At 44.9% G+C, this 25,415-nt stretch overlaps 1 protein-coding gene across 5 annotated transcripts in view; it reads right to left on the bottom strand.

Moving 5' to 3' along the window:
• DISC1 (DISC1 scaffold protein) overlaps positions 1-25,415 on the bottom strand; it is a 356,419-nt gene that overhangs the window by 62,161 nt on the left and 268,843 nt on the right. For all 5 annotated transcript variants that reach the window (XM_019419015.2, XM_019419010.2, XM_019419007.2 and 2 more), the window contains one exon: positions 14,801-14,861. In XM_019419015.2, the coding sequence (XP_019274560.2) occupies positions 14,801-14,861 (61 nt within the window). The remainder of the gene's footprint in view (positions 1-14,800; positions 14,862-25,415) is intronic.

Genomic DNA, 25,415 nt, shown 5'->3' with positions numbered 1-25,415 from the left:
GCGTATCGCCACAGCGCCCTGGGGCAGCCTGTCTGCTTTTCCCAAACCTTCTAGCCGCTTTCCTTCTTTCTTCTGCCTCTTGGGTTCACACGGTGCTGATACCTCAGCGTAGACTACGACAGCAACAGGTTGGCACAGCATTCACCATTTTCTTTGTCTACTTCCAAATTCCTCACGTCACGAGGTACTGGGGGCGTTATCAGGAGTCAGATTTGGACAGCGAGGCACAGAGACCCTGGCCAGTTTGCTTTCACGAGACTATCTCTCAGCGTGTCTGTCCCCGAGAAGACTCTTTCCTCCTAGATTAAGACTAGAGTAGCTTGAGACTCAGCTAAGCTCCCATCGTCACAGCTGCTCTAGAAGGGTCTAAATGCCGACAACCCGGAAAACAAACATGGGACCAAATTCTCTCCGAAGCTGTACAGTTGAACTGTTAGTCAAGACTAACTTGTTTAGTCTTGACTAAACCCTTGTAGCGCAAAGGATTCATAGACACTTACAGAAGCAGATGAAACATAACTCCAGGTGAGACCTTGCCCCTTTGGCAAGCAGGAGGGCAATGCGACTTACAGAAATACATTCCGCCTTCACGCTCCAGTAAACCACAAGAACGAGCCCCTAACGAGGGCCCTGGCACCAAAGCGATACTCTAGAACAATTTCCATCCCGTAACTGCAAGAGTGGACAAACACCATTATCAAAACAAAAGGAAACTCCACTGAATGGCAATAGATCAAGAACATTCTAGAGACAGAGCATCAATTAAAAGAGGCGGGCTTGAGTTCACTTACAGAATAGGAAGGTATATGGCGCCGTGACCAATCTGCACCAGTGAAACACATCTAACTAACCAGGGCATTCGCTTATTTTCCCATTTATGGAATAATAACTCATTTATAGAATAATAACTCAAATTGCTTTGTGTAATTGTCATAAGTCATCATCTTGGTGACTCTCTTCTCCTCCTTAGGCCACTAAATAATTTCACAATTTCTTTAGGGTATTTTTTTTTTTAAAGAAACACAACTAAAAGACCCTGTTTTTGTGATGAAAGGGAGCTACAGAATTATCTTTTGAGGCTTAGCATACAATGCGGTCACATAAAATTCTCCCAGCTCAAGAAATGTCATCTTTACATCAGCAACAACAGGGCAAAAAAAACTGCTTTCCGCCTGAGGCAGTTGTGATAAGGGATTTAGAGCCCATCCTGGTGTGAGCTCCCAGATATAATGAGATGCAACCCAGCACAGAAAGTGTCTGCAGCTCGCTGCTTGCTTCCTAGCTAATGTTCACACAGCTGTTCTATGACTCAGGCTGGCTGGGGGGTGGCCGGGTGGGGAGGAAAAAGGAGCAAAATGAGTCACAGAAAATGTTGTATGTGATATTTTGTCTAACGTACATTTTCCAAGGCTGCTGCAGAACTGGCATCTCACGTAAAGTGAGATAAGGGCATTGAGCGAAGTCTTAAAAATGACAGCATGCTGGAAGTGAGCATCAGAAACATTCCGTGAGGAGTTTCGCTTGTATTAATCATGTGTCTGAAGCTAACAGGTTCATACCATGTTAGCAAATTAAACTATCATGCAATCTTGACAATGCTTCCCTGAATTCTTAAAAAGTGTTCTCATTTTAATTAATGACAAATTGGATATCTACCTACTGGGGTTTCCATTGATACAGCAATTAATTTTTCTTTAAGATTTCTCAACTCTCTGCCAAAAGGCACCAAAAACACTCAAGCTATCATGGTTTCTTTTGAGTTTGCAAAATTCCCCTTAGCTTGGACATTCCCTATTGATTAATTATAATTGCTTTTTAAAAAATGTGACAGGCACCTTGAAATGCACACACTCTGAAGCACACTGGCTCATCTGGCAGGCCAATGGCCGCATAGGCTCACGGATAGTGGTGGACATCACCTCTGGCCAGTCTCACCTAGTGATCACAACTGAATGTCTGTCTCTCAGTCACCTAAATGAAACAGGATAAAGAAACAGGAATCACTGGGCATCTGGCCAAGTCTTGAGCCGCCTTGGAAATTGGTTGGTTTCTTAATTGATCTCAGTGGACAGAGTGATCATATCACAGGTTTAAAGCAGAGAAACTTTGGGCTGAGCTGCACAAACCACAGTAGAATCTGCCAGCAGAGCCTTCTGTTTTGAATTATAATCAATCTCTTGTCTGTTTTCTATTCTCTTAGTCAAAATCACGGTCATCCTTTTTTTCCTGTTTGCTTTTCAGGCTACTTAAAAACAGCCCCACTCCCAATTAAGCCTTAACGTATCAATGACAAAGACAAGGATGACAGGTGACTACGACCTCCTCACAGGTATTCCCACCTTTCAGTTCTGACCTGGCAATCAAAACCTGTTTTCTCCCTGTACCCTGTCACTCTGCTCCCCAGATTCTCCCTACTAAGACCTCCCTCTTTGAAGCCCGTCACCAGACAAGCCCAGAGGGCTTCTGTTTTCCTTTCTCTTCTTCCCTTCTGTCACCGCCTTCTCCCACGCAACATTTTTGCTTCCTCAAAGGAAAATATCAGAGGAGAGGAGCAAGTGTATTGGAGCCACTTTCCTCAAAAAATGCTATCCCTGAGAGTGAGACGACTGTGGCCTGAGCTCCACAGAGGGTCAAGATGAGGTGCCTTGGAGTTCTATGAATCAGAGAAGAAATGGTACATTCTTTCCAGCCTGAGCTCTGGGTTTTCTCTGTCTCAAAAACTCCAGAACTGGCCAGACTGGTTCTAAAGACAGAAGTTTGCTCCAGGATTTTAACGTTTTGGTCCCGAAACCACAGGAGGCTCTAAACCTTTGTCATAGCCATTAACAACTCAATTACCTCTTTTCTTTCCCTCTCCACCCGCTACAGGAGGTGCTAACAGCTGGCTAAAGGCAGGCAGCAGACAGAGTGGTGTTTGGGTAATCAACAAGGGTTGGCAGACTCTTAGTGGAGGCCATTAACTACAAGCAAACATCTCTCTTCTCCCCATAATTTCACCAGGAAGACAAGGGGCTCTCTTCTGGCTTAATAAAATTAGGGTTTTTTCTAAATGTAAAATTTGGGTTTCCTAATTTTTATGGTGTCATAGCTGCTACTAAGGTAATAATAACTAGCATTTATTACGCCCTTAATGTATGTGAGAAACATTCTTTCTCTTACTCTATTATTGATCCGTTTTCATAACAGAAAATTGGATCTTGAAGGGACTTATTGACCTAATGGCAGCCCACGGCTCAAAAGCGGCCTCACTCAAACCGAGGCAATCTGGTTGCAGACTCTGCACAACCCTATGACCCAGCAATTGCACTGATAGGGAAAAATCTGTTACAAGATGGTCAACAGGACTGATAGGGAAATTCCAGTCCCCGACCGAAGACTCCCCTTCCGGGTTCTTCTTCCTGCCCCACTTGCCTCGTGGGCCAAATTACTACTAATGCGGAATGCGTAAGTAACAGACGATAAATTGTCTCCCATGCTTGTGCTGGGGACTCAGACCTTGGAGAAGTTGTCTCCTCTGAGCCTGCTGGTATGAAATAAAACTCCGATCCACCAAGATCTCTGAGTGCCGCTTGGTTTCTCCACCAGCGATCCAGCCTGGTTCTGTAACAGCACTACTGGGTATTTACCCAAAGAATACAAAAACACGAATTCAAAAGGATACATGCGCCTCTGTGTTTATAGCAGCATTCTGTACAATAGCCAAGATATGGAAGCAGCCCAAGTGTCCACTGATTGATGAATGGATAAGGAAGATGTGGTATACATGTACAGTGGAATATTATTCAGCCATAAAAAAGAATGAAATCTTGCCATGGGCAACAACATGGATGGAGCTAGAGAGTATAATGCTAAGTGAAATAAGTCAGCCAGGGGAAGACAAATACCATATAATTTCACTGACATGTGGAATTTAAGAAACAAAACAAGGGGCGCCTGGGTGGCTCAGTCAGTTGTACGGCTGACTCTTGATATTGACCTAGGTCATGATCTCGTGGTTAGTGGGATCGAGCCCTGCCTTGGGCTCTGCACTGAGAGTGCAGAACTGCTTGGGATTCTCTCTTTTTCTCTGTGTCCCTCCCTCACTCACACTCTCTATCTCTCTCTCTCAAAATAAATAAATAAATTTAAAAAAAAAAAAGCAACGAAATATGAGAGAGAGGAGACAGATCAAGAAACAGACCCTTAACTATAGAGAACAAACTGATGGTTACCAGAGGGGTGGACGGGGGTGGGGGGGGGGGAGGGGGAGGGGGAGGAGATGGGAGAAACAGGTGGTAGGGATTAAGGACGGCACTTGTGATGAGCACTAGGTGATGTATGGAAGTGTGGAATCACTATATTGCATGCCTGAAACTAATATGACACTGTATATTAACTAACTGGAATTGAAACAAAAACTTGAAAAAAATTGAAATGTCTCGGGTTCGTTATCATTGTCAAGACAGAGAGAGAGTTTAAGGATTGTTTTTATGGTAATAACTCTGGGGGAGGGAGACCCATTATATTAACTCCTGCTTCTGGGCGTTGCTGGCAGGTGCACCCAGAAGGAAAGAGTGGGTTCTGGCCCCACTTTGTGGACCAGGGGTAGAGGCAAGATGGAACTCAGGTGGAGGCAGCCCTGAAGGAAAGATGCCTCATTGGAGGAGTTGGGTTTCTAGAGGCAGGAACTCTTCCTCTTTCTGAAGAGCTGTGTGGAGGCCTTTTTCAACTGATCTGAGTACTCTGGAAACTGAATTCATCATAACTGAACCTTTCAGGGGAAAAAGTTATTTCTGAGCAAAAACTGATTACTAGAGTTCTTGGAAACTGGAAAGTATTATAGTGAATTGTAAGGCAAATGTAGATCCACAAGGCTTATTATAAATGACACCATCTACATACACATAACAAATGTAACTTAGTTTTATAGAATAATCAGTCATCCTCAATTCCATTTCTAGTAAACTACTACATGCAGACTCAATTCCATATAAATGTGACCAATACTTTCCCTATCTTTGTTTTTCCTTCTGTTTTCCCCCTACTTTTTAAAACTTCATGCTGTCTTGTTATATTTTATGTATTATTTTTTCTGCATGTTTGCCTTTATGTATTTAAGCATTATTATTTTAAGTATGCTTAAGGTTTTTCTGGTATAAGAGGAAATGAAGTTAAAAATTAAATGTAAACAATCAACGATGACATATTATATTGATCACTGATCATTGCTTCTCTTGGAAAATTAGACAACATGGCCATATTGCCCCCAAATTCAAAAGTGGGAAAATCCAATCATGAATATTTTCATAAAGGCTTTCTATGTACAGTTGGTCCTTGAACAATGGACAGCTGAAAATCCACATGGAACTTCTGACTCCCCCAAAACTTAACTACTAATAGCCTACTGTTACCTGAAACCCTTTCTGATAACAAAAGCAGTCAATAAACACATATTTTGTATGTTTTATGTACTCTATACCAAATTCTTACACTATAGTAAGCTAGAGAAAAGAAAGTGTCATTAAGAAAATCGTAAGGAAGAGGGGTGCCTGGGTGGCTCAGTTGGTTAAGTGTCTGACTTCAGCTCAGGTCACGATCTCAAGGCTCATGGATTCAAGCCCTACATCCGGCTCTGTGCTGACAGCTCGGAGCCTGGAGCCTGCTTTGGATTCTGTGTCTCCCTCTCTCTCTCTGCCCCTCCCCCACTTGTGCGCGCGTGTGTGCTCTCTCTCTCTCTCTCTCTCTGTCTCTAAAATAAATAAACATTAAAAAATTTAAAAAAAACCCGAAGGACGAGAAAATACACGTAACAGTATTGTACTGGATTTATAAAAAACAAAAACAAAAAACAAAAACAAAACAAAACCCAGCACAGTGGACCAGCGCGGTTCAAACGGTGTTACTTAAAGGTCGGCGCCTGGGTGGCTCAGTCGGTTAAGCGGCCAACTTCGGCTCAGGTCATGATCTCACGGTCCGTGAGTTCGAGCCCCGCGTCGGGCTCTGTGCTGACAGCTCAGAGCCTGGAGCCTGTTTCAGATTCTGTGTCTCCCTCTCTCTGACCCTCCCCCATTCATGCTCTGTCTCTCTCTGTCTCAAAAACAAATAAACGTTAAAAAAGAAAACGTAAAGGTCGGCTGCATAGATACGTAGGATCAATTTGTCTGGTTTTAGAAGGGAAGTGTGGGCTTGCTAACAAAGGTACCAACCGACCGATGAAGTTACAAGTATTTCCTGTGTTGGAGAACTAACTCTGAGTGGGCAATTGAGGTGAGAAGGCGGGACACGGACAGTTAAAAGGCAGTGTGAACAAACAGCAAGCATGCGGTAGCCAGAAGACAAGAGAGGAGCCAGAAGACAGAGAAATCACTGGGGGCCACGTCTACTTAAATAAAATCTGAAAGGACAGACAGGGTTCAACTCAATAGACAGCCTGCTTCTCAGGCAGGGATGAAAAGTCGCCTGCTAATGAGAGAGACACAGCTGATAGAAACAGCCCCCAGCGAGGAATGGAGGTGGATGTAGGAGGATCACGCCAAATCAGGGAGGGGAAAGAAAGAAGCTGAGAATCTCCGTCTTTCCGAGAACAGCAGAGGCAAAGCAAAAAGGGGTCAAGGCCGCGCAGAAGCCGCGAGAAAGGCACCGAGCCCGCTGTGAAGGAGCGAGGTCTGGGGGTGAGAAGTAACATGTTTGACGTGTGCCCGTTAAGAAAGCGAGGAGGAAGGCAGATGTCAGCAATGAAACAGAAAGTATGAAAAAACAAACGGAGGTGTCCACGTGTGTCTGCTTCCCTTTTCTTTGTGCCAAGAGGGGGGAGGGGGTTCCCATGGCAGCCAGTTGCTTATCCACCGGCTGCCATTTCTTTCATTCATTTCCCTCAACAGCTTTTGAAATAAGTTCAATATGGGTTGAAAATGGATTGTTCCAGGTGCACAGGAACTTCAAAATTACCTTGCATAATTTGGCATAAAGGGCATTATGTGCCGGATCTCAAAGAATTCCATTCATTGTTCGGGGTGAGCAAGCCTCCAAGCCTGCCATGAAAGCTAGCACTGCTTGGTCAAGTTTGGAATACACTCCTAGGATATGCAGGCTCTTAGGCTTTCAGCCATTATGCCGCCAAGGGCCATACACCTGAATAAGGCTCCTGAATTCTCCCCCCAAGTCACCAATAGCTGCTACCACATTTTCAATCCCCTCTCCTCTGCATTTTCTCACCCTGCCCCCTCAGTCTCCATGCCCTGCCTCTTTCATCGTCTTTGTGCAGTCTCAGTGTTGCCCCCTCCCTCGTAGAATTAACTCCCTTTTTCCTTTGTGGATGTGGAGACAAAGACAGCTGCTGGATGGGGTGGGTGGATCCTAAATGTGATATCCGGTTCAGTTTTAGAAAATAAGTAAAGGAATACTGTCTTCGGCACTATCTCGGGTATTTTTTATTATGTCTGAACTCATCGGTAATGAAAATCATGAGCCTGCACCCTAGTATTTGTTTCACAACTTGTGTACCTGTAATACTAACTACATCTAAAACATTTCAAGAATGAGACCGTTTTCAAGGACAAAATGTAAATGGGTAAAATGAAAAAGTAAAATATAATTCTAGAATGTTCTTCCCACACCCAAGTGTGGGTAGTAGCTGCTTCAGAAACAAGCGCCTTAGAGAGCACATCCTCAGCTGTGATTCCCATCTTCGTTACATCGTGGGCAATCGGTCATCAACACTTGCTCTTGGTCATGACTGACAGGCTCTGAGAGCCTTGCGAGGGGGAACAGACCTTGGTCTCTGAGGCATGTCTGAGATTGTCCCCATACCAGACACAGTTCTGTGTACAATGCTGCTTCCCCTCCAGATGGCATGCCCTTTGAGTGCAGGGACACTGCCTTAGTCTTCTGCGTATCCTTCTTGTCTTAACGCTGTGCTGGCTTACATAGAAGGTCAATACAATTTCGCCAGATAGGTACTCTCGAACTCCGGTAAGCTGTCTGACTCTCAGTTTCCGCTGACTTCTGGCGAGAAGGCAGAGCTATCCACACAGGCAAGCTGAGAGCTAGTAGGGGGTCCAGGTAGGAAGCCACCAGGACTCTCCCTCTCTGCTCACTCCCACTAGGTGTTCATTAGCAGAGTGAGTTCACCCCACTACCATTTCCCACCAAGTTGTCCATACGAAAACTTCAAGATAATTAGAAACTAATCATTAATGTTTTAAAAAGAAGGAAATCACCTTTAAGGGTGTGTCTGGATGGCTCAGTTGTTTAAGCATCTGACTCTTGATTTCTGCTCAGGTCATGATCTCACGGTTTCATGAGTTTGTGAGTTCAAACCCTGTGTCGGGATTCTCTGCTTAGGATTCTCTGTCTCCTTCTCTCTCTGCCCCTCTCCTGCCCACACTCTCTCTGTATTTCTCTCAAAAAAAAAAAAAAAAAAAAAAAAGAACCAAATCCGCTTTAGAAAAATATATCAGTCTTCAAAATTGAAAGTAAATTCAGATGCAAATGATGAGTGTTTGATGGTTCTTTCTAAAGCTAAGAAGGGCCTCTAAGAAGGTATCTAACTACTTGTATATTCAAAACAAATTTTAATGATTTTTCTCTTTTCTGATTACAAAAATATGATACGTACTCAAAGGGGAAAAAACACTCGAGGAACACACAAGAGCACAAGGAAACAAAAATAACCTATAATCCAGTGAACTGTACTTACAAAGTTCCATATTCAACTGCAGAAAAAAAAGATAGCAATAGAACCAAGAGATGCTAAAAGAAGGGACCGTTTCCCATTAGTCATGCATATAAGAGATTCCACAAGGTTAAACGGAACCACTACTCATAGCCATAGGGTGGAGGGCTTGGTTCACACTAGCCAGAGACACAAGTTTGCCATTGGACAACAATTAATTTCTCCTGCACCATGCTTAGAGATATAACACATGGTCAGTAAAAAAGGTAACCCATCCATACAACTTTTGACTATTTCTTTTGAGTCTTTGGGAAAGACCGCTAACAGAGAATATGTAATCATTGAGACAATGGAAATTAAAGCAAGGTTTAGCCACAAGGGAAAATCAGCCAGGCCAAAATATCACACTTAACTCTTAACCTCTGGAAACAATAAATCTGAGGGAGTAAGATTATTCTTACTCTTTAAGAGGGGAAAACTCTTTAAGAGTAGATTGTTGTTGTTGTTGTTGTTGTTGTTGTTCTATTCTATTACATGCCATTAAGATTTGATGGCAAGACGAATGGATTTCTGGGGCATTATATCTTCTTAGGCCGCCTTAACTTTTTAAATCTAATAGTTAAAAATAAAGTCTCCAGATCCAATTGCTATTTAGCCATTCATTCTTGCACTAAATATAATCTTATTGAACGTTTATCACATGCCAAACAGCAAGCCGGCCACTTGGAATACAGAGCAAGTCAGGCATGGAACCCATTCTCAAGGATCTCACAGCCTAATAGACTCAGACACAAATCATTGCAACAAATTGTCGGTAGTGGCTGCCATTGTCGGTACCAAGAAGGAAGCAGGAGAAGGCCATAAAGGCTTTATAGAGAAGGAATATTGTGCTGATCATTAAGGATGAATAGATGTAACAGTGAGAATAGAGAGGAAAGCACCAGGGGACCGGGTCTGTCACATGGCCATGTCAGTCTGGTTGCCCCCATCCTCCTGCCTATCCAGCTAAGACAAGGGAAGGAGGAACATCCGTGAAACACGTGAGCAAGGAAAAATCCTCAAATAGTATCTCTCCTTTGTACAAGGGGAAATAGGAATGTACCTGCATCTAACTTATAACTCAGATTATTTTTTTCATCAGTTCATTTTCTTGTGGAGAACGAGGTGTATTTGCCAGAGGAATGTTGGGGGTCTCTGCCTTTTGCCGACATACAGAAATGGTAAGCCGTATTCTCCCCAGTGCCTAAGTCACTCCCTGATAGTAAGGTTAGATATTAAAGGAGAGAATGTTACCTCTTTCTGATCCATAGACTTCCAGTCAATTTTTGTTACTAAAAGAGAATTTTCAAAATAAGTAGAATAATTATGAAATATGTTTATTTCTCAATTGCAAGTTTGTGTGTTTATATGTGTATGTGTACATATCCATGTATATTTATATATGTCTATATTTATTCTCACATACATTATATGAAATAGAGCCTATGGATATAATTTACAAATACATAACTTCACTATCTATTTGTAATTATACTTGACTAAATAGGTATCCTGAGGATGTAAAATAGCATAATTGATATACTTTAAAGTGCATCAAATATTTTGCAGCTTTTTTTGTTTGTTTGTTTGTTTATTTTTGAGAGAGAGAGAGAAACAAAGTATGAGCAGGGGAGGGGCAGAGAGAGAGAAAGACACAGAATACAAAGCAGGCTCCAGGCTCTGAGCTGTCAGCACAGAGCCCTACTCGGGGCTCAAACCCACAAACCACAAGATCGTGACCTGAGCTGAAGTTGGACGCTTAACTGACTGAGGTATCCAGGTGCCCCTAAATATTTTGCAGCTTTAACATAGTTTGATAATGGGGTGCATGGGTAGCTCAGTTGGTTAGGTGTCTGACTCTCGGTTTCTGCTCAGGTCATGATCTCGTGGTTGGTGGGGTGAGTTCGAGCCCTGTGTCAGGCTCTGTGCTGACAGCTCAGAGCCTGGAGCCTGCTTCAGATTCTGCCTGTCTGTCTGTCTGTCTGTCTCTGTCTCTCTATCCCTCCCCCACTTGCACTCTGTCTCTCTCTCTCAAAAATAAACATTAAAAAATTTTTTTAATTAAAAAATTTTAAAAAACTGTTTGATAGCACACAAAACCATGGTTAAAACCACATTTTGAAGAAAAACCTTCTGAATTTTTATAAGCACTCAAATTTAGAAGGGAATTTCTTTTCTTTTTTCTTTAACTCAGATCATTAAAAGGCAAATCTTTGTTTGAATATATACTAAAAGCCCCCATTTAACATTTGCCTGTTTTGTGTTTTGTCCTATGCAGGTATCCCTTTGAATTGCAGATAAGAATCGGATACTTCCTAACTTCCTTATTCACTTGACTTTCTTGATAGAGAGTGGGACCTTGAGCCCAACCTCTTTCGTCTCAGCGTAAACTCAGATGGTAACAAAGATACTGTCATTTAGACTTGTCTCCCGGATCATGACTGGCCAGATCCAAATCTCGCTGTTGCACTGGTCACAAATTCTATACGTTCTACTGGGAAATGAGCGATCTATTCAGTTCTCGGCCACTTCACTTTGAAATCCCGGTAAGACCAAGAGATGCTACAGATGGTTGGAGTAAGTAACAAAGACTTCTGTCAGCAACTATTGCCTTGCTTTGGTCAACATCCTGCAGTATTCACTGAGCGGCCACCAAGACGCAAACCGCTTCGGACCCCGACAACTGCTTTTGTGTTTCAAGACGTCGGTTCTCTGGGGAAAGAACCGGGACTGTACAGGATCACTCCTCAGGCCCGGTGGGGAGGACGGTTCCGTTGCAGGAGGGAGAGAGCTTGACGTGACCACACTTCCCCAGCACCCAGTCTGGCCTCCTGCTCTGAGGCACCTGCGCACACCTGCAGATGCACCCAGCCTCTCTGCCTGCTACTCTGCCTGCCGCTTGCCGCTTTCCCTCCCGGTCCAGTGTTGCTGTGACGCCAGTTCAAACAGATCTGCGCCAGGCCTCCTGACAGCTTAAAAGAGCAAAGGAAAGGGCCCTCAAGAAGCAGGCTGTTAGGATGGGGCAGCTACCACTCTGGTCATTTGAGGCTGCTGAAGGAGCCTAAGTGACGAATGTATGTGAGTCCCGTGTCCACATGGCCGGAGAGGCAGGGAGAGAGGCAGAAGATGACGGAAGATGGGACTGCGGTGCCTATAAACTCGTTGCATTCACTCAACCATTAACTCACCAAGTATTTGTTGGGTACCCTTAACACCGTTCAGCGCCGTCAGATCACGGTGGACACATTCTGAACAAGGCAGACATCTGCACTACCTGTTGTTAAGCACTTTGAAAGCAAAGAGTTCAGGGCAAAAGCACATTTTGGGAGTCTTTGGGAGTCATGGAAGTCTTCAAAGAGGAGACACCTAAAACGTGAAGGATGAAAAGATGTAGACAAATGAAGGGAGGGTGGGACAGAGTGGGGGCGGAGCAGAGGCAGAGAGGGGCGGAGCAGGGGGCGGAGCAGAGGCAGAGTAGAGGAGGGGCGGGGCAGAGCAGGGAGGGTGGGGGGTCGGGTAGAGCAAGGGCAAAGCTGGAGTGGAGCTGGAGGCAGAGTTGGTGTGGAGGCTGGGGTGGGTGGGGAGGGGGGGCAGCCACTGGTGCACCTGCGGGGGGGGGGGGGGGGGTCGGTGAGAGCAAGTGTGCCCAATATGCCAGCGTGCCATGGCAAGGACACTGGCCAGTCTCAGGCCAGAGCTTCTGACCCTCCTGAAGATGACTTCAAATGCCTACATATTGGGTTGAGACTCCTTAGGTCAATGTGATCTAATACCAGTAATTTCACACGGCTGAACCTAATACTTCCCCGGATAACTTCCCTTGACCATTTCCCTGTCTAAATTAGTGTCTCCACCGGAAAAAATGCACAGTAGCATTGAGAAACACAAGAGAATCAGTACGAGTAGGACAGTGGCAGGGTGATGACGGATGCTGCTGCTGAAGGACACACAGAGGCCACTTGGAAGAGTGAGGAGCCACACTTTATCCTCAGGCTTCATCCTTAAGATGAGAGGGATGTGCAATGACCAAATTTGTATTTTAAGATGCTCACTCAAGACCACTTGGAGAATGGAGTGGGAAGGGCAACACAAAACAGAAAATCAAAAAGTGTCTACTATGGTCCTTCAGTGGGAGAAGACAGACCCATACTAGCAGGGGAAGGGGGAGGTGGGCTTGAGGACACAAAAGGGGCCCGCCTGGCAGGACTCAGGGGACTCTGTGACTCCGAGGGGCAGGTGAGGGCCCGGGGAGTGAGCTTGAGTTGGTGATGCCCCACAGGCAGCCAGGTTCAGGTCCCAGGACTGGTCCAGGTGGGTGATGGGCCATTCTCTGGGCCGGATACAAAGCAGGGGAGCTGGCTTGGAGGGAAAAGGATGAGTTCTGGGCATGTCTGTTCACTCAGTTCCAGTGAAGAGGCGAGAGAAAGTCAGGAGCAGCAGAAGGAGGAGGGGAACTAAAATTTTCTGACTGCCACCTAGGTGAGGGCTTTTTCCCTGCTGTTCGGTAAAACCCACACCTTAACTCCAGAGGACAGGTACCTTCCTTTAGCTTTACAGCTACAGAGGCTGACGGTGAATGTTGACTGGAGGTGAGGGAATTGGATAAACTGCAGAGCTGCATTTTATTTATTTATTTTTTTAATGTTTATTTCTTTCTTTTTGAGAGAGAGAGAGAGAGAGAGAGAGAGAGAGAGAGAGAATGCACAATCAGGGCAAGGGCAGAGAGAGAAGGAGACACAGAATGTGAAGCAGGCTGCAGGCTCTGAGCTGTCAGCACAGAACCGGACTTGGGGCTCGATCTGACAAACCATGAGATCATGAGCTGAGCCAAAGTGGGACGCTTAACCAGCTGAGCCACCCAGGTGCCCCTGTAAAGCTGCATTTTAAACGGGCATCTCTCTACCAACGCCCAAGCTCCTACAATTCCAACCTGCTGCCCAGTAACCTAGCGGAACGAACGGTATGTGTGGTGGTTATGGCTAAACATGGTAGGATAAGATCAAGAAGGCATGTGCTGAAACGTGCCTTGGAACGTGCGGGGGAGGGGAGGCCGGACTCAGAGCAGTGCACCTGACCCAGATGAATATCCTCCATTCCAAGGAGGGGAGACATTTCCTTCGAGGATGCCCATACCTGCATGCCCTCCTTAACCCCACACTACTTACTACCTTGGTCTAGCCTCTCCATGTCTGGAGACAGGGAGCTATCAGTCAGTGGTTGGAAGAACTTGTTTTGCAAGCTTTAGAACAAATCCCATAGTACCTTCCTTGCCCTGCAGAACTGAACTCAGCAAGGCAGCCCCTCCCAGAATCCCTTAAGGGAGAAGTATTTTGCCAATGGCATTATCTCAGCTGACAAAGTTTTAAGGCATAGTGTGTTTAAAGAGTTATTTACCAATTTCCAAAATAGTAGCAAAACGGTCTCCATAAAGCTAAGTGACTCCCAGGGAAGAAAGTACACATTACATTCTCATACTTGTTTCCTTAATTAGGAACAGATCCTGGTGGCTGGGATTTATTTTCATGAGCACACATCCACAAAAATGAGAAACATCTTGACACGCTGCAACATCCATAATGTTTCTCAAATCTCAATTCCTAATTGGGTTTAAAAAAAAAAAAAAAGCGGCCACAAATTTTCACGCTGGTTTTGATTCGGGATTCAAAACAGAACCTCAGATATGTATTTCTTACATTGTTCCAAAACGTGTATAAGCTGGGTCGAAATCCGTTAAGACCCACTTCAGACATTAAAAAGAAAAGAATTAAAAAAAAAAAAAAAAAAAAACCCCAAGGCATGAATTTGGAATTTAACATGGCAAAGAACATTCTTCTTATGGAACATGGAAACTAACTTGTGTTCTCCCCCACTTTTAAAACATCTTAATCTATTTACTCTTTATAAAGAGGAGAAAAGGGCTAGGAGATGTTTATATGGCACCTGCTTCAATCCTCTTAGAGGATTCCAAGGGCTCCTTTAGGTGTGTTTTTTCTTTGTCAACTCATTCCCCAAATGGGCTAGCCTTTTTCTCTGCTCTCACTAAATTCCCTTACAATTAAGAATCCAGATGAACCATGGAGTCTGTAACGTAGAAATTCTTCTCCTTACCTACGCAGTTTATCCTCAAGGATTTCCATGTACTTCGTAGTATTCTCCTTCACACTCGTTTCTGCAACACAAAAACCCGAAGTTGATGCAATTGTACGCAAAGATTGAACACAACCCAAAAATGCTCGACTAAAAGCCAAAAACCCAAAGGATCGCCGTCAGGCCGATAGCGATGATCACATCCTAGGTTTGGAAAACACTCGAATGCACTGAGGCGGCTGCCTGGAGCGAGGTGCTGGAAATGCTCTGAGGCCTTCAGCATCTCTGCCGGAGATGAAGCCAGGGGGCAAGGTCACCAGGCCGCGCGTGGTATCTGGCAAGACAGCTCATTCGGTGTCTGGAATGGAAGCCGCTGTGTTCTGTGCGTTTTCCCCTTTCCCACCTGGTGGCCAAGAGCTTGGTTGCAGAGTATGAAAAAAAGACCAGAAAGAGGAACAAGTCCCGTCCTATGGACGAAGCAAAAAAACCTCACCAGTAGTAGCATGGGATTGCGGCCCCTTTAACTGAGGAACGCATGGAAACGTGATCCTGACAGTAGCTGACATCAGAGGCTTGGCTTCCAAAGCTGGGAGATCAGCGGGCTCCTCGAGAGAAACTCAGAGCCTCGTAATCACCAAATGTTGAAGGAACAGATGATTGTTATTCCTTCCGTGGATCAAAGAGGCACTTTACCAATAAAAAGAAACTTGGTACATTTTGGGGCAAGCCCTGATGGCCTGTTTCCTCCTCTGGGGAACGAACGTGCCTTCCTCTGAAGGTGACCGCTGACGGAGATGAGAATATGAAGTGCCCAGAAGAGCAGGTGGCAGCAGAGAGGCCCCCAACAGATGGCAGCTGTCATTGATGTTATTGCCATTTCTATCATCCCTGTTATTATTGCTAAGGTGGACTTTATTTTTTTTTTTAATTTTTTTTAACGTTTTTATTTATTTTTGAGAGAGAGAGAGAGACAGAGCATGAGCAAGGGAGGGGCAGAGAGAGAGGGAGACACAGAATCCGAAGCAGGCTCCAGGCTCTGAGCTGTCACAACAGAGCCCGACGTGGGGCTCAAACTCACAGACTGTGAGATCGTGACCTGAGCTGAAGTCGGATGCTCCACCGACTGAGCCACCCAGGCACCCCTATTATTATTTTCATTTCACCCTTTATTCTCAAAGGTAATTCATGCATGACACTCTAAAGTTGGGGGATGTGGAAAGCAGAAGTCCTATTGCCTGAGCCTCTGCCTAGAGGGCTCTCGGGATCTTATTTTTGCCAACATGTATGTGCAAGGGTGGGGGACAGAGGGTATATTTGGAACTGGAAAACGTACCCTGAAATTCCTCAAAAAGAAGCCAAATATTTATACAGAAATTAAGGGGCGCCTGGGTGGCTCAGTCGGTTGGGCGGCCAACTGCCGCTCAGGTCATGATCTCGCGGTCCGTGAGTTCGAGCCCCGCATCGGGCTCTGTGCTGACAGCTCAGGGCCTGGAGCCTGTTTCAGATTCTGTGTTTCCCTCTCTCTGACCCTCCCCCGTTCATGCTCTGTCTCTCTCTGTCTCAGAAATAAATAAACGTTAAAAAAAAAAAATTATGCAGAAATTAAAACAAAAGTTCTGGTTCATCAGTTCATAAGAGATAAAAACAGAAATGTATGAAAGCAACTATTTAAGTTGATGTCCTGTCGTGTTGATTTATGTCGGTCTCATTCACAAGTTAAGCTGTGTTGAGTTTTTTTCTCCAAATAAATTAGCTAAATATTTATTTTCAGCACCTACTATGTGGCAGGTACTATGCTAGCATGGGGAATAAGTTGTGGTGATATGGTTCCATGTAGCTGAGATCTGCTCACTGGTTCTTCTGGAGCAAGTACCACAAAAACTCAGAATGTCCCAACCAGAAATGCTTTGTTTCACATTCTATGCTTATTTTGTGCCATGCGCTGTTCTAAGCCCAGGGGGTAAACTAGTGAACAGAAGCAATAAAGATTCCTGCTTATGTAATGCTTAATTCTGGTAGGGGCAGGTAATAATTAACATAAAAGTTCCATAGAATACTTAGAAGGTAGTAAGTACTACGAAGCAAGAGAAGGGGATCAGAACGGGGCAGCAGAGTGGTCAGGCACCACTGGGAAGGTGACATTTGAGTTAAAGCATGAAGAGGGTGGAGAGGAGCACATAAGCAGCCATACTGGGAGGAGCACAGTAAAGGGAAGGAACAGCCAGTCTAAAGATTCTAGGGCAGGAACATACATGAGTCCTCCAGCAAAATCTGGAGATGTTCTCTGGGAAAAAGAGTAAGGCAGAGAAATAGGCCAACTCTGATCATGTAGGCCACTGTGGCAGATCACATTTCCAGCACATGGCCCCAGTCATATTCCTGGTCCCACACACTAGTCCAGAATTTGGCCACTCCCCATCAAGCAGTGAAATCTGTCTCCCTCCTCTTGAATCTGAACAGGTTATGACATTACAACCAATGGAGAATGGCAGGAAGGATGCTCTTTAACTTCGGAGGCTAGGGTCCAGCTTCTGCCTGGCTCTCCCTACTGGGAACCCAGCCAACCATGTTGTGAGGAAGCCCAAGCTACATGGAGAGGCCATTCACAGGTGTTCTGGCTGACAGCCCAGGTGAAGGTCTCAACTTACAGCCAGATATGTGAGTGAGCAAGCTTTCAGATAATTTCAGCCATAGAGTCTGAGGGACCCAGACATCAGGAAACAGAGACCAGCCATTTCTGCTGCTCTAGGTCTAAATGCCTGGCTCTCAGAATTTGTACACACAATAAATGGCTCTGAGTGATTAGGTCTGTGGATGATTCGTTACATAGCGGTAGTTACTGGAAAGCTATGCCAGGATTTTGCGTGCCCTGAACGAAATGGGAAAACACTGGAGAAGAAAGGCCACAAACTGGCTCATGACTTCTCTGTTGAGAATAGACTCTAGGAAGACACGAGAGAAGCAGAGAGACACAGGGAGGTTAGAGCGATCATCCGGGACAAGGGGACGGGGCGGGACTGAGGCCATGGTGTCTCAGGAGTTGGTGATAAGAGGTAGGTTTTAGATATATTTTAAGGACAGAGGCAGCAGGAGTGCCTGATACATTGAATTCAGGAGTGTGAAAAAGAGACCCATCGCGAATGACTACAAGGTTTTTGCCCTTGAACCACTGGAAGACAGAGTTGCCATGAAGCAAGGGAGAAGGAATGCAGGTGAAACCAGTTTGGGGAGATGAGCAAGAGTTCAATCTCAGACTGAAATTTGCTGAGAGTAGAACTTAAATGTTCTCACCAAAAAAAAAAAAAAAAAAAGTCAAATATGTGTGGATGTGTTAATTAACCAGATGGAGGTGGGGGAGGGCTTCTTTCACAACGCATACATGTATCAAATCATCACGTTGTATACTTTAAATATCTTACACAATTTTATTTGTCGATTATACCTCAATAAGCTGGAAGCGATAAAAGCAATTGAGAAGCTTAAAAAGAGTCCGATTTGGGATCTGATAAAGTTGAGTTTATGAGCCATCCGGTGGCGATGTCAAGTATGAAGTTGGCTATGTGAGTCGAGAAAAGGTCTGGCGTGCCGATGGACATTTGCAAGGCACTGGTGTGTGTAAAGCGACGAGACTAGATGATGTCACTGACAGAGTGAGAGTAATTTAAGAAGCCCACGGTGATCATATGTAACTACAATTACATTGCGATGCCACCTTTCCTCCAAAGGACAAAAATTCACAGCACCTCCCTTGAGGACAAGAAAGCCATATTCTTATGTTTAAAAGTAATCCGGGTATCTACCATATTCATGCTTCTGTTCAGAAATAACTATGGTAGTTAGGACCCACACAGGAACACCCAGGCAGTTTGATGAGCCTTTCCACTTGCCTGGAGGCCACCACCCGCAAAGGATGTTGCATTGAAATACTGGATCCTGACCCATCTCCCAGTCAGCCAGCCTAAAATGCCTTGCACACATTTTCGCTAGGTTGACTAGTAACCTTCCAGAGAAGCCAGGACTGTAGACAGGGAGTTTAAGTTTTTAACTTCCTAAATAATATGCCCCAGATGCATTGAGAATAGAGCTCATCTTTTCTTCCCTTCTTTTTTCCCTTCCTTTTCTAACCGGGTCTTAGAGCCTGGTTGGTAGTGGTTTTGAGGCAAGCTTCCAGGAACCAAGGATGGCTGAAGGAGGCTGACCACTACAGGTCAGCAGGCCTCCTAATTGGGAAAATGTACAAATGCCTCCCCTCTGCTCCATTTGCTGAGGGGATCTGGTTTCCAGGTTCAGGCAATATTATCAGAATGGGATTCATATAATTAATTTCATGAATCCAATTAAACAAAAACTGATTGATAATTAAATGCGGTAAATCTGTGAAAACATTTAGCAGAGCGCACGGTACAAACACAAATCAACGTTTCAGGAATTTAACCCGGGTCCTACTTCATGCCAGGCACTATTTAAATCTAGAAGAGACATGCCATCAAGGGACACCGAGAGAGCTGGGGGCCAGACTCTAACGTTGATTTCCCCCTGGAGAGCACAGCAACATTTTCCATAAATCTTCATGATAACTGATGATCCAAAAATGTCCCGATGAGTCTGATGAAAAAATATTACCGCGTTATCCAGCAATATCCTTTACAGTGTAAACAAGGAAGGTAAGAGAATGTTAAGTGGAAAACAAATCTAATGAGGTTTTCTGTGCATTATATCTTTTCTTTGCATAATAAAGGGACAGCAATATTTGTCACAATAGTAGTACAGGAAATGACTTGCTATCAGATTGAGTGAAGCATTTGACTACAAAGAACTTCAGCCCCACCACCCTCAATCAATAAAGACAGCATCATGAGATCAGCACAGTATGACCTCAAATTTGAAAATGGAAGCCGAAGGGACCCCATCAGTTTAGCATTAATCACAAATTTTGTCTAACATTTGCCATTTTCTTGGAATTTTCAATTAACATAATAATTCTAGTAACACAAGGCTTGGCCTTGGTTTACAGAAAGAAGTCATCAGATTTCGAAGATCATTATTCAAGGATCAATGTAGACACAATCAGCTCCCATGAGTAAAATCCTCCAAAAGGAAGAAGTGAAAGACAAAAGAGAAATTGCTGAATTCTGAGAAATTGTGAAATATCTAAAGTATTATTCTACTTGAGTGAATGAAGAACATGTTTATTTGAGTAATGAAACCATGCACGGAGATGAAGTGGTAACATCGAGCTAACAAAGACCCAGGGAAGTCAACGGCACAGAAAAATGGACTTGTACCTTGATTGTCTTGATACGTGGGATGGAACAGTATTGTCTAGGACCTTGAAAAATGGCAGAATCCATGATATGAAGTGCAAGTCAAGTTTTACACTGTAGGGCAAGACGGAAACACCAGCCATGAGTCCCTGCTGATACCAGAGTGATCTTGTCACATTGGAAACTCACTGTGCAGAAAACATGATACCAAGGTAATGATATCAATGATATAATGATATCCTTGAGAACTTCTTGGGTGGCAGGTACTGTTCTAAACACCTTGTTCTAAATATTAAATGATGATGGTACCTACAAAGCAGCTCTATCGTTATCCTTATTTTATATAGGTAACAGAGGGGCAGTAGGACCAAAGTCACACAGCCAGTGAGGGAATGTCCCAGAGCCCATTGTTAGGGAACCCATGACTTCTATTTTAAATAACACAAGGGCTCAGAAAATGCACATTGAATAAATGCATGCGAAATTTTAGCCACCAACAAAATGGAGCAGGTGTTCACAGACAGAGTAAATTAAGGACAGTACAAAGATGCTGTAAGAAGTCAGAGTTACAAAGAGCACAGGCAATTGCAGAAAACAGCCATCAACAAATGGAAACCTGATTGTATATAAGCTGTATGGAAGAAGGCTGATAACATATTTGCTTAAAATAAATTACCATTTTGTAATATAAATATATATTCATATATAGGTGATTTCATAGTAGGTTGAGATGAGAAAAATGATTAACAGTTCTCTGTTATTATATTCATGTTGCTTCACTCCTAATAATAAGATAACAACTTCATGTGGTTTCACAAACAGATTTTTATTTGCATGTATAAGTTTGTTTATTTACAGGATTTTTCTGTTACCACGATGTGTGGTAGTCATTTAAACTGAGTATCAAGAGAGGGTTCCTGAGTTAAACAGGATACAATCCCGCCTGGGTCTTAGAGTGGTTATGGTCAATTCCCTAGGTTTGGAACCAAATAAATACACCATCACTAAATTAGCAATGGATTCACTTCTCATTGGCAGGTCATTATTCAGTGCTGTTGTTAATTTCCCTCTCTTTCTCTTTTCCTCTGATGTCCATAAGAGATTTGCAGGGAGAAGAAAAATGACCAGATATGGATCTGACAGAATTAATAAATGGTACCAGAGAGCAGACTTCTCTTTGGGGGTGTGCCTGACTCTCATTCTTATATCCATCCAGAGTTTCTTAAATGTGCCCGGCTGTGCATTGGTCACTATGGCTGCAGAGTTGAATCTGACTCTGCCCTTTGCCTGAAGAACACCAGGTTTGGTGACATAAATGCATGATGAATAAAAGCAGGTTGTTCAGTTCAGTGGCGGAAACTTAAAGCAGCACTCATTCTGGGAGAATTACGGAAGAGATGCCGCCCCGCTTGAGGGGGTTAAAAAATGACTCCCTGCGGAAGTGAATGAAGTAGAGATCTTGAAGGATTTTCCATGCTGGCTGAAGCCAGGGGAGGCATGGATAATCCGAAACAGCAGTTGCACAGAAAATAAGATTTGTGTTTTGGAACATCGGGCATTTAAAGCCATATTATTTTACTTTCCCATTAATTTCCGAATCATTTTTTCCCTGAGCTTCCATTAAGATTAGTCGATGGGGTACATGATCCCACGCCAAAGGAAGACAGGGTGTCTGCAGGACATGGGCAGGTCCAAGGGCGCAGGATCCGACCTTCCACTGCCAATGTCACAGCCACACCTGGAAGTGGATGCAGAGATGAACTCCTTCATCCAGACGTCCCCCTTGGGGGAATCTGAGTGAGAATGTTGTGTTATAATAACCTCACTGGCAGAGGCACCAAAGGTCAGGGGGTGGAAAAGCTTTTTCAGAGCTAGAGCATCATCATGGGACTCAGGTGCCCACAAAGAAAGTAAAACTAATTATTCTGAAGTTATGTTTATGCTGCCGCTTGCACTGTTTAGCTCTGCCTGATGGCGTGTGGCTTTGGCTGCCCAGGTGCCCCATGGCTGCCTCAGGGAGCCCCGACCCACTGCCCTTGAACTCAGAGCGCATCTCAGGGACTTGTCCGTTTTGACACTCAAGTCTGTAAAAACCACCCCTGCGTATATGGGAAGAGATGGCGGGCAGGTGGGAAGAAAGGAGAAATGAGTAGCTAAGCTCCATGAGGTTTAAAAAACGTTTTAATATACAGTGACTGATTCTGCTACATAAAAGATAAAGCCTGAGTTCCAGGTTCACCTGCTGTGCTTGTCACGAGTTAATTGGGTATCATCTGATACAGTAATTCTCACTTTCCCAGTTCAGACCTGCTCCTGCATGCAATCTGCCGGTGCCCTAGAAGCACACAGCCTAATAAATCAGCACAATGCAATGGCAGGAAGGAAAACCAAGTAGGCGTGGTATGGGAAGCAGGTCAGGAAAAAAAGGTAACAGTATCAGCTCCCATCACCTCCAGCCACAGCCCCCATGCACATGTCCTCGCCAGCCAAATGTTTCTACCAAATGAAAAGACAATTCCACTCTCCCCAGCTCTCCCTGCAGACCGACCTTTGTGGGCTGTGGTTTGCCTTTAGCTTTCTAGCACATGTAATTGAAAGAGTTCTGACCTGGACATCCATTTGCAATATTTAAAAAAAAAAAATTAAGTTTTATTTGTTTATTTTGAGAGAGAGAGAGAGAGAATGAGCAGGGGAGGGGCAGAGAGAGGGAGACAGAATCCCAAGCAGGCTCCAGGCTGTCAGCACAGAGCTTGACTTGGGGCTCAAACTCAAACCACGAGATCATAACCTGAGCCAAAATCAAGAGTCGAACTCTTAAGCTACTGAGCCACCCGGGGGCCCCTGTGATATTTTAAAAACTGTTTAAAATGTCTATTTATTTGCATTGCCTAGTAGTGTACATTTGAGAACATACACTCTTCTTTTTCCTTCTCCTCACTTCCCTCAAACATGCACACACGCATGCATGTACCACATGCACACATGATTTACTTCTCCTCTTTTTGACAGACAGAACAAGGAATAGAATGTGGGGCTTGGTTTTCAAAACGGAATGCTATTTTCTTAATCTGTGTTTGAAGAAAAAACCCAGGGGCGCGTGGGTGGCTCAGTCAGTGAAGCGTCCGACTTCAGCTCAGGTCATGATCTCACAGTCCGTGAGTTCGAGCCCCGCGTCGGGCTCTGTGCTGACAGCTCAGAGCCTGGGGCCTGCTTCGGATTCTGTGTCTCCCCCTCTCTCTGCCCCTCCCCTGCTCATGCTCTCTCTCTGTCTCAAAAATAAATAAAAACATTAAAAAAAAAAAAAAAAAGCCCAAATCCACATTTGATCTTCTTGAGCTAAGGAAAGTGAGTTCACACAAGGTGCTGGCATGATGGCCATGTGGGTGCGTGATCTCATTTACAATAACTCTCTAAATTAATCCCTTTTGAGGATACGGAGACTGAGGCTGAGGGAAGTTAATTCAAGGAGTAAATAAAAAATTCAGATCCAGTTCATTTGTTGGTTTTTTTTTAATGTTTATTTTTGAGAGAGAGAGAGAGAGAGAGAGAGAGAGAGAGAGAACATGAGTTGGGGGGTGGGAAGGACAGAGAGAGAAGGAGACACAGAATCTGAAGCAGGCTCCAGTCTCTGAGCTGTCAGCACAGAGCCCGACGTGGGGCTCGAACCCACATACCATGAGATCATGACCTGAGCTGAAGACAGATGCTCAACTGAGTGAGCTACCCAGGCGCCCCAACCCACTTCAGTTTTATGACAAAGTCTATATGTTCTCAAATACATAATCCTACTGCCCAATTGTCATGAAATATAATTGACGAATCCCCCCCCCCCAGGCATTCTACATTTCACAGAAGAATTTACTTTTCCCTCTAACACAGAGGCTACATAGTTGCATACATAACTGTTAAATATTTGAACATGGCATCTCTCTGTTTGAAACCCTAGGTGCTCTACCCTAGGTCTGACCTGGGTTACCGCCCTTGGAAGAGAGATCCTGGAACGTGGGCAGCAGAACTCAGATTGTGCTCAAGGGCAAGGAATGGCAACCCTTGGAAGCCGATCTGACCCCCAGCTACATGGGTCTCCATGTTGGCTGTGCCCCCCTCAGCCGTCTTGAGAAGTAACTAAGCAGCCACCCCACTTATGGCCCGCCCCTTGCACCCAGCAGATCTTGGCAGGGAGGCGTGGGGATACAGAGGGAACGCTTTTAACACCAACTGCTCTGCTCCCCAGTCCCATAGCATATCAGCCAACGTTCGCCACCTCTAGCAGAGGGATTGCCCGGCACCCTTCCCTTCCGGGGTGCTCACCATCCTCAACTCGGCCCCTTGCCGGCATAGCCACCGTCTTAGCCGCGTCCGTCCCGGGTGGAAGACACGTTCGTATGAACCAAGTGGCTCCTCGCTCCCGAGTTTTCAAACGTGCACTGGCTGAAGAGGACCCGCCCTCTCCATGGCCAAAGCTGAAACACGAGGGCTGGATGCTGCCTGCAGCCACAGTTTAGGCACAGTGACAGGACAAAGCCGACACGGGCTAACAGGGAAGGGGGAAGGACAGAGTCCCGCAGCTTCAGAGCCCCCCTCCCACCCCGTCTCCATGGTGGTGTCTTGACCCAATGCGCTGCTTTGTCTGACTCCTAGACTTACATCTTGGCTCTGTTTCCTCTGCCTGGAACACTCTCCTCAAATGTTTTCTGCCTTTCCGCCCACCAAGATGCTCTCTGGGCTACAAGACTCTGATTGCTTGCCCTGAACCCCCTCTTTCCCATGGTGCTCTTGCCTCTTGCAGGCTTCCAGACCTTTCAGACCTTCCTATAGCCATCAAGTTCATGTGGGACATGGCTGATCCTCATGGGATTCTATCTTCTTTTTTTATTATATTTGAGAGAGTGAGCGAGACAGCAGGGGAGAGGGGCAGAGGGAGAGGGAGAGGGAGACACAGAATCCGAAGCAGGCTCCAGGCTCTGAGCTGTCGGCACAGAGCCTGACATGGGGGCTTGAACTCACCAACTGTGAGATCATGACCTGAGCTGAAGTCGGACACTTAACCGACTGAGCCACCCAGGCGCCCCTAGTGAGAGAGAATCTTAAGCAGGTTCCACACTCAGCGCAGAGCCTGATGCGGGGCTCAATCCCACAACCCTAGAATCATGACCTAAGCCGAAATCAAGAGTCAGATGCTCAACTGACTGAGCCACCCGGGCGCTTCAGGGTTTTCTTTTCTTTGAACCCTTAGTGCCTAGCGCAGTCCTGAGCTCAGAGAAGGTGCCCATTATGTCTTGCAACACCAGCACAGGCCGGGTACTGTGCCAGACGCTGGGGAAGCACAATGAAGATGATGCCGTTTATGTTCTCAACCTGATAAGGAGACA

This window comes from Panthera pardus, unplaced genomic scaffold (assembly GCF_024362965.1).
Source record: "Panthera pardus isolate Hobbes unplaced genomic scaffold, ASM2436296v1 HiC_scaffold_22, whole genome shotgun sequence".
Taxonomy (NCBI): Eukaryota; Metazoa; Chordata; class Mammalia; order Carnivora; family Felidae; genus Panthera; species Panthera pardus.
The sequence above is the reverse complement of the archived record's forward strand: the minus strand, read 5'-3'. Positions and strand labels throughout refer to the sequence as shown.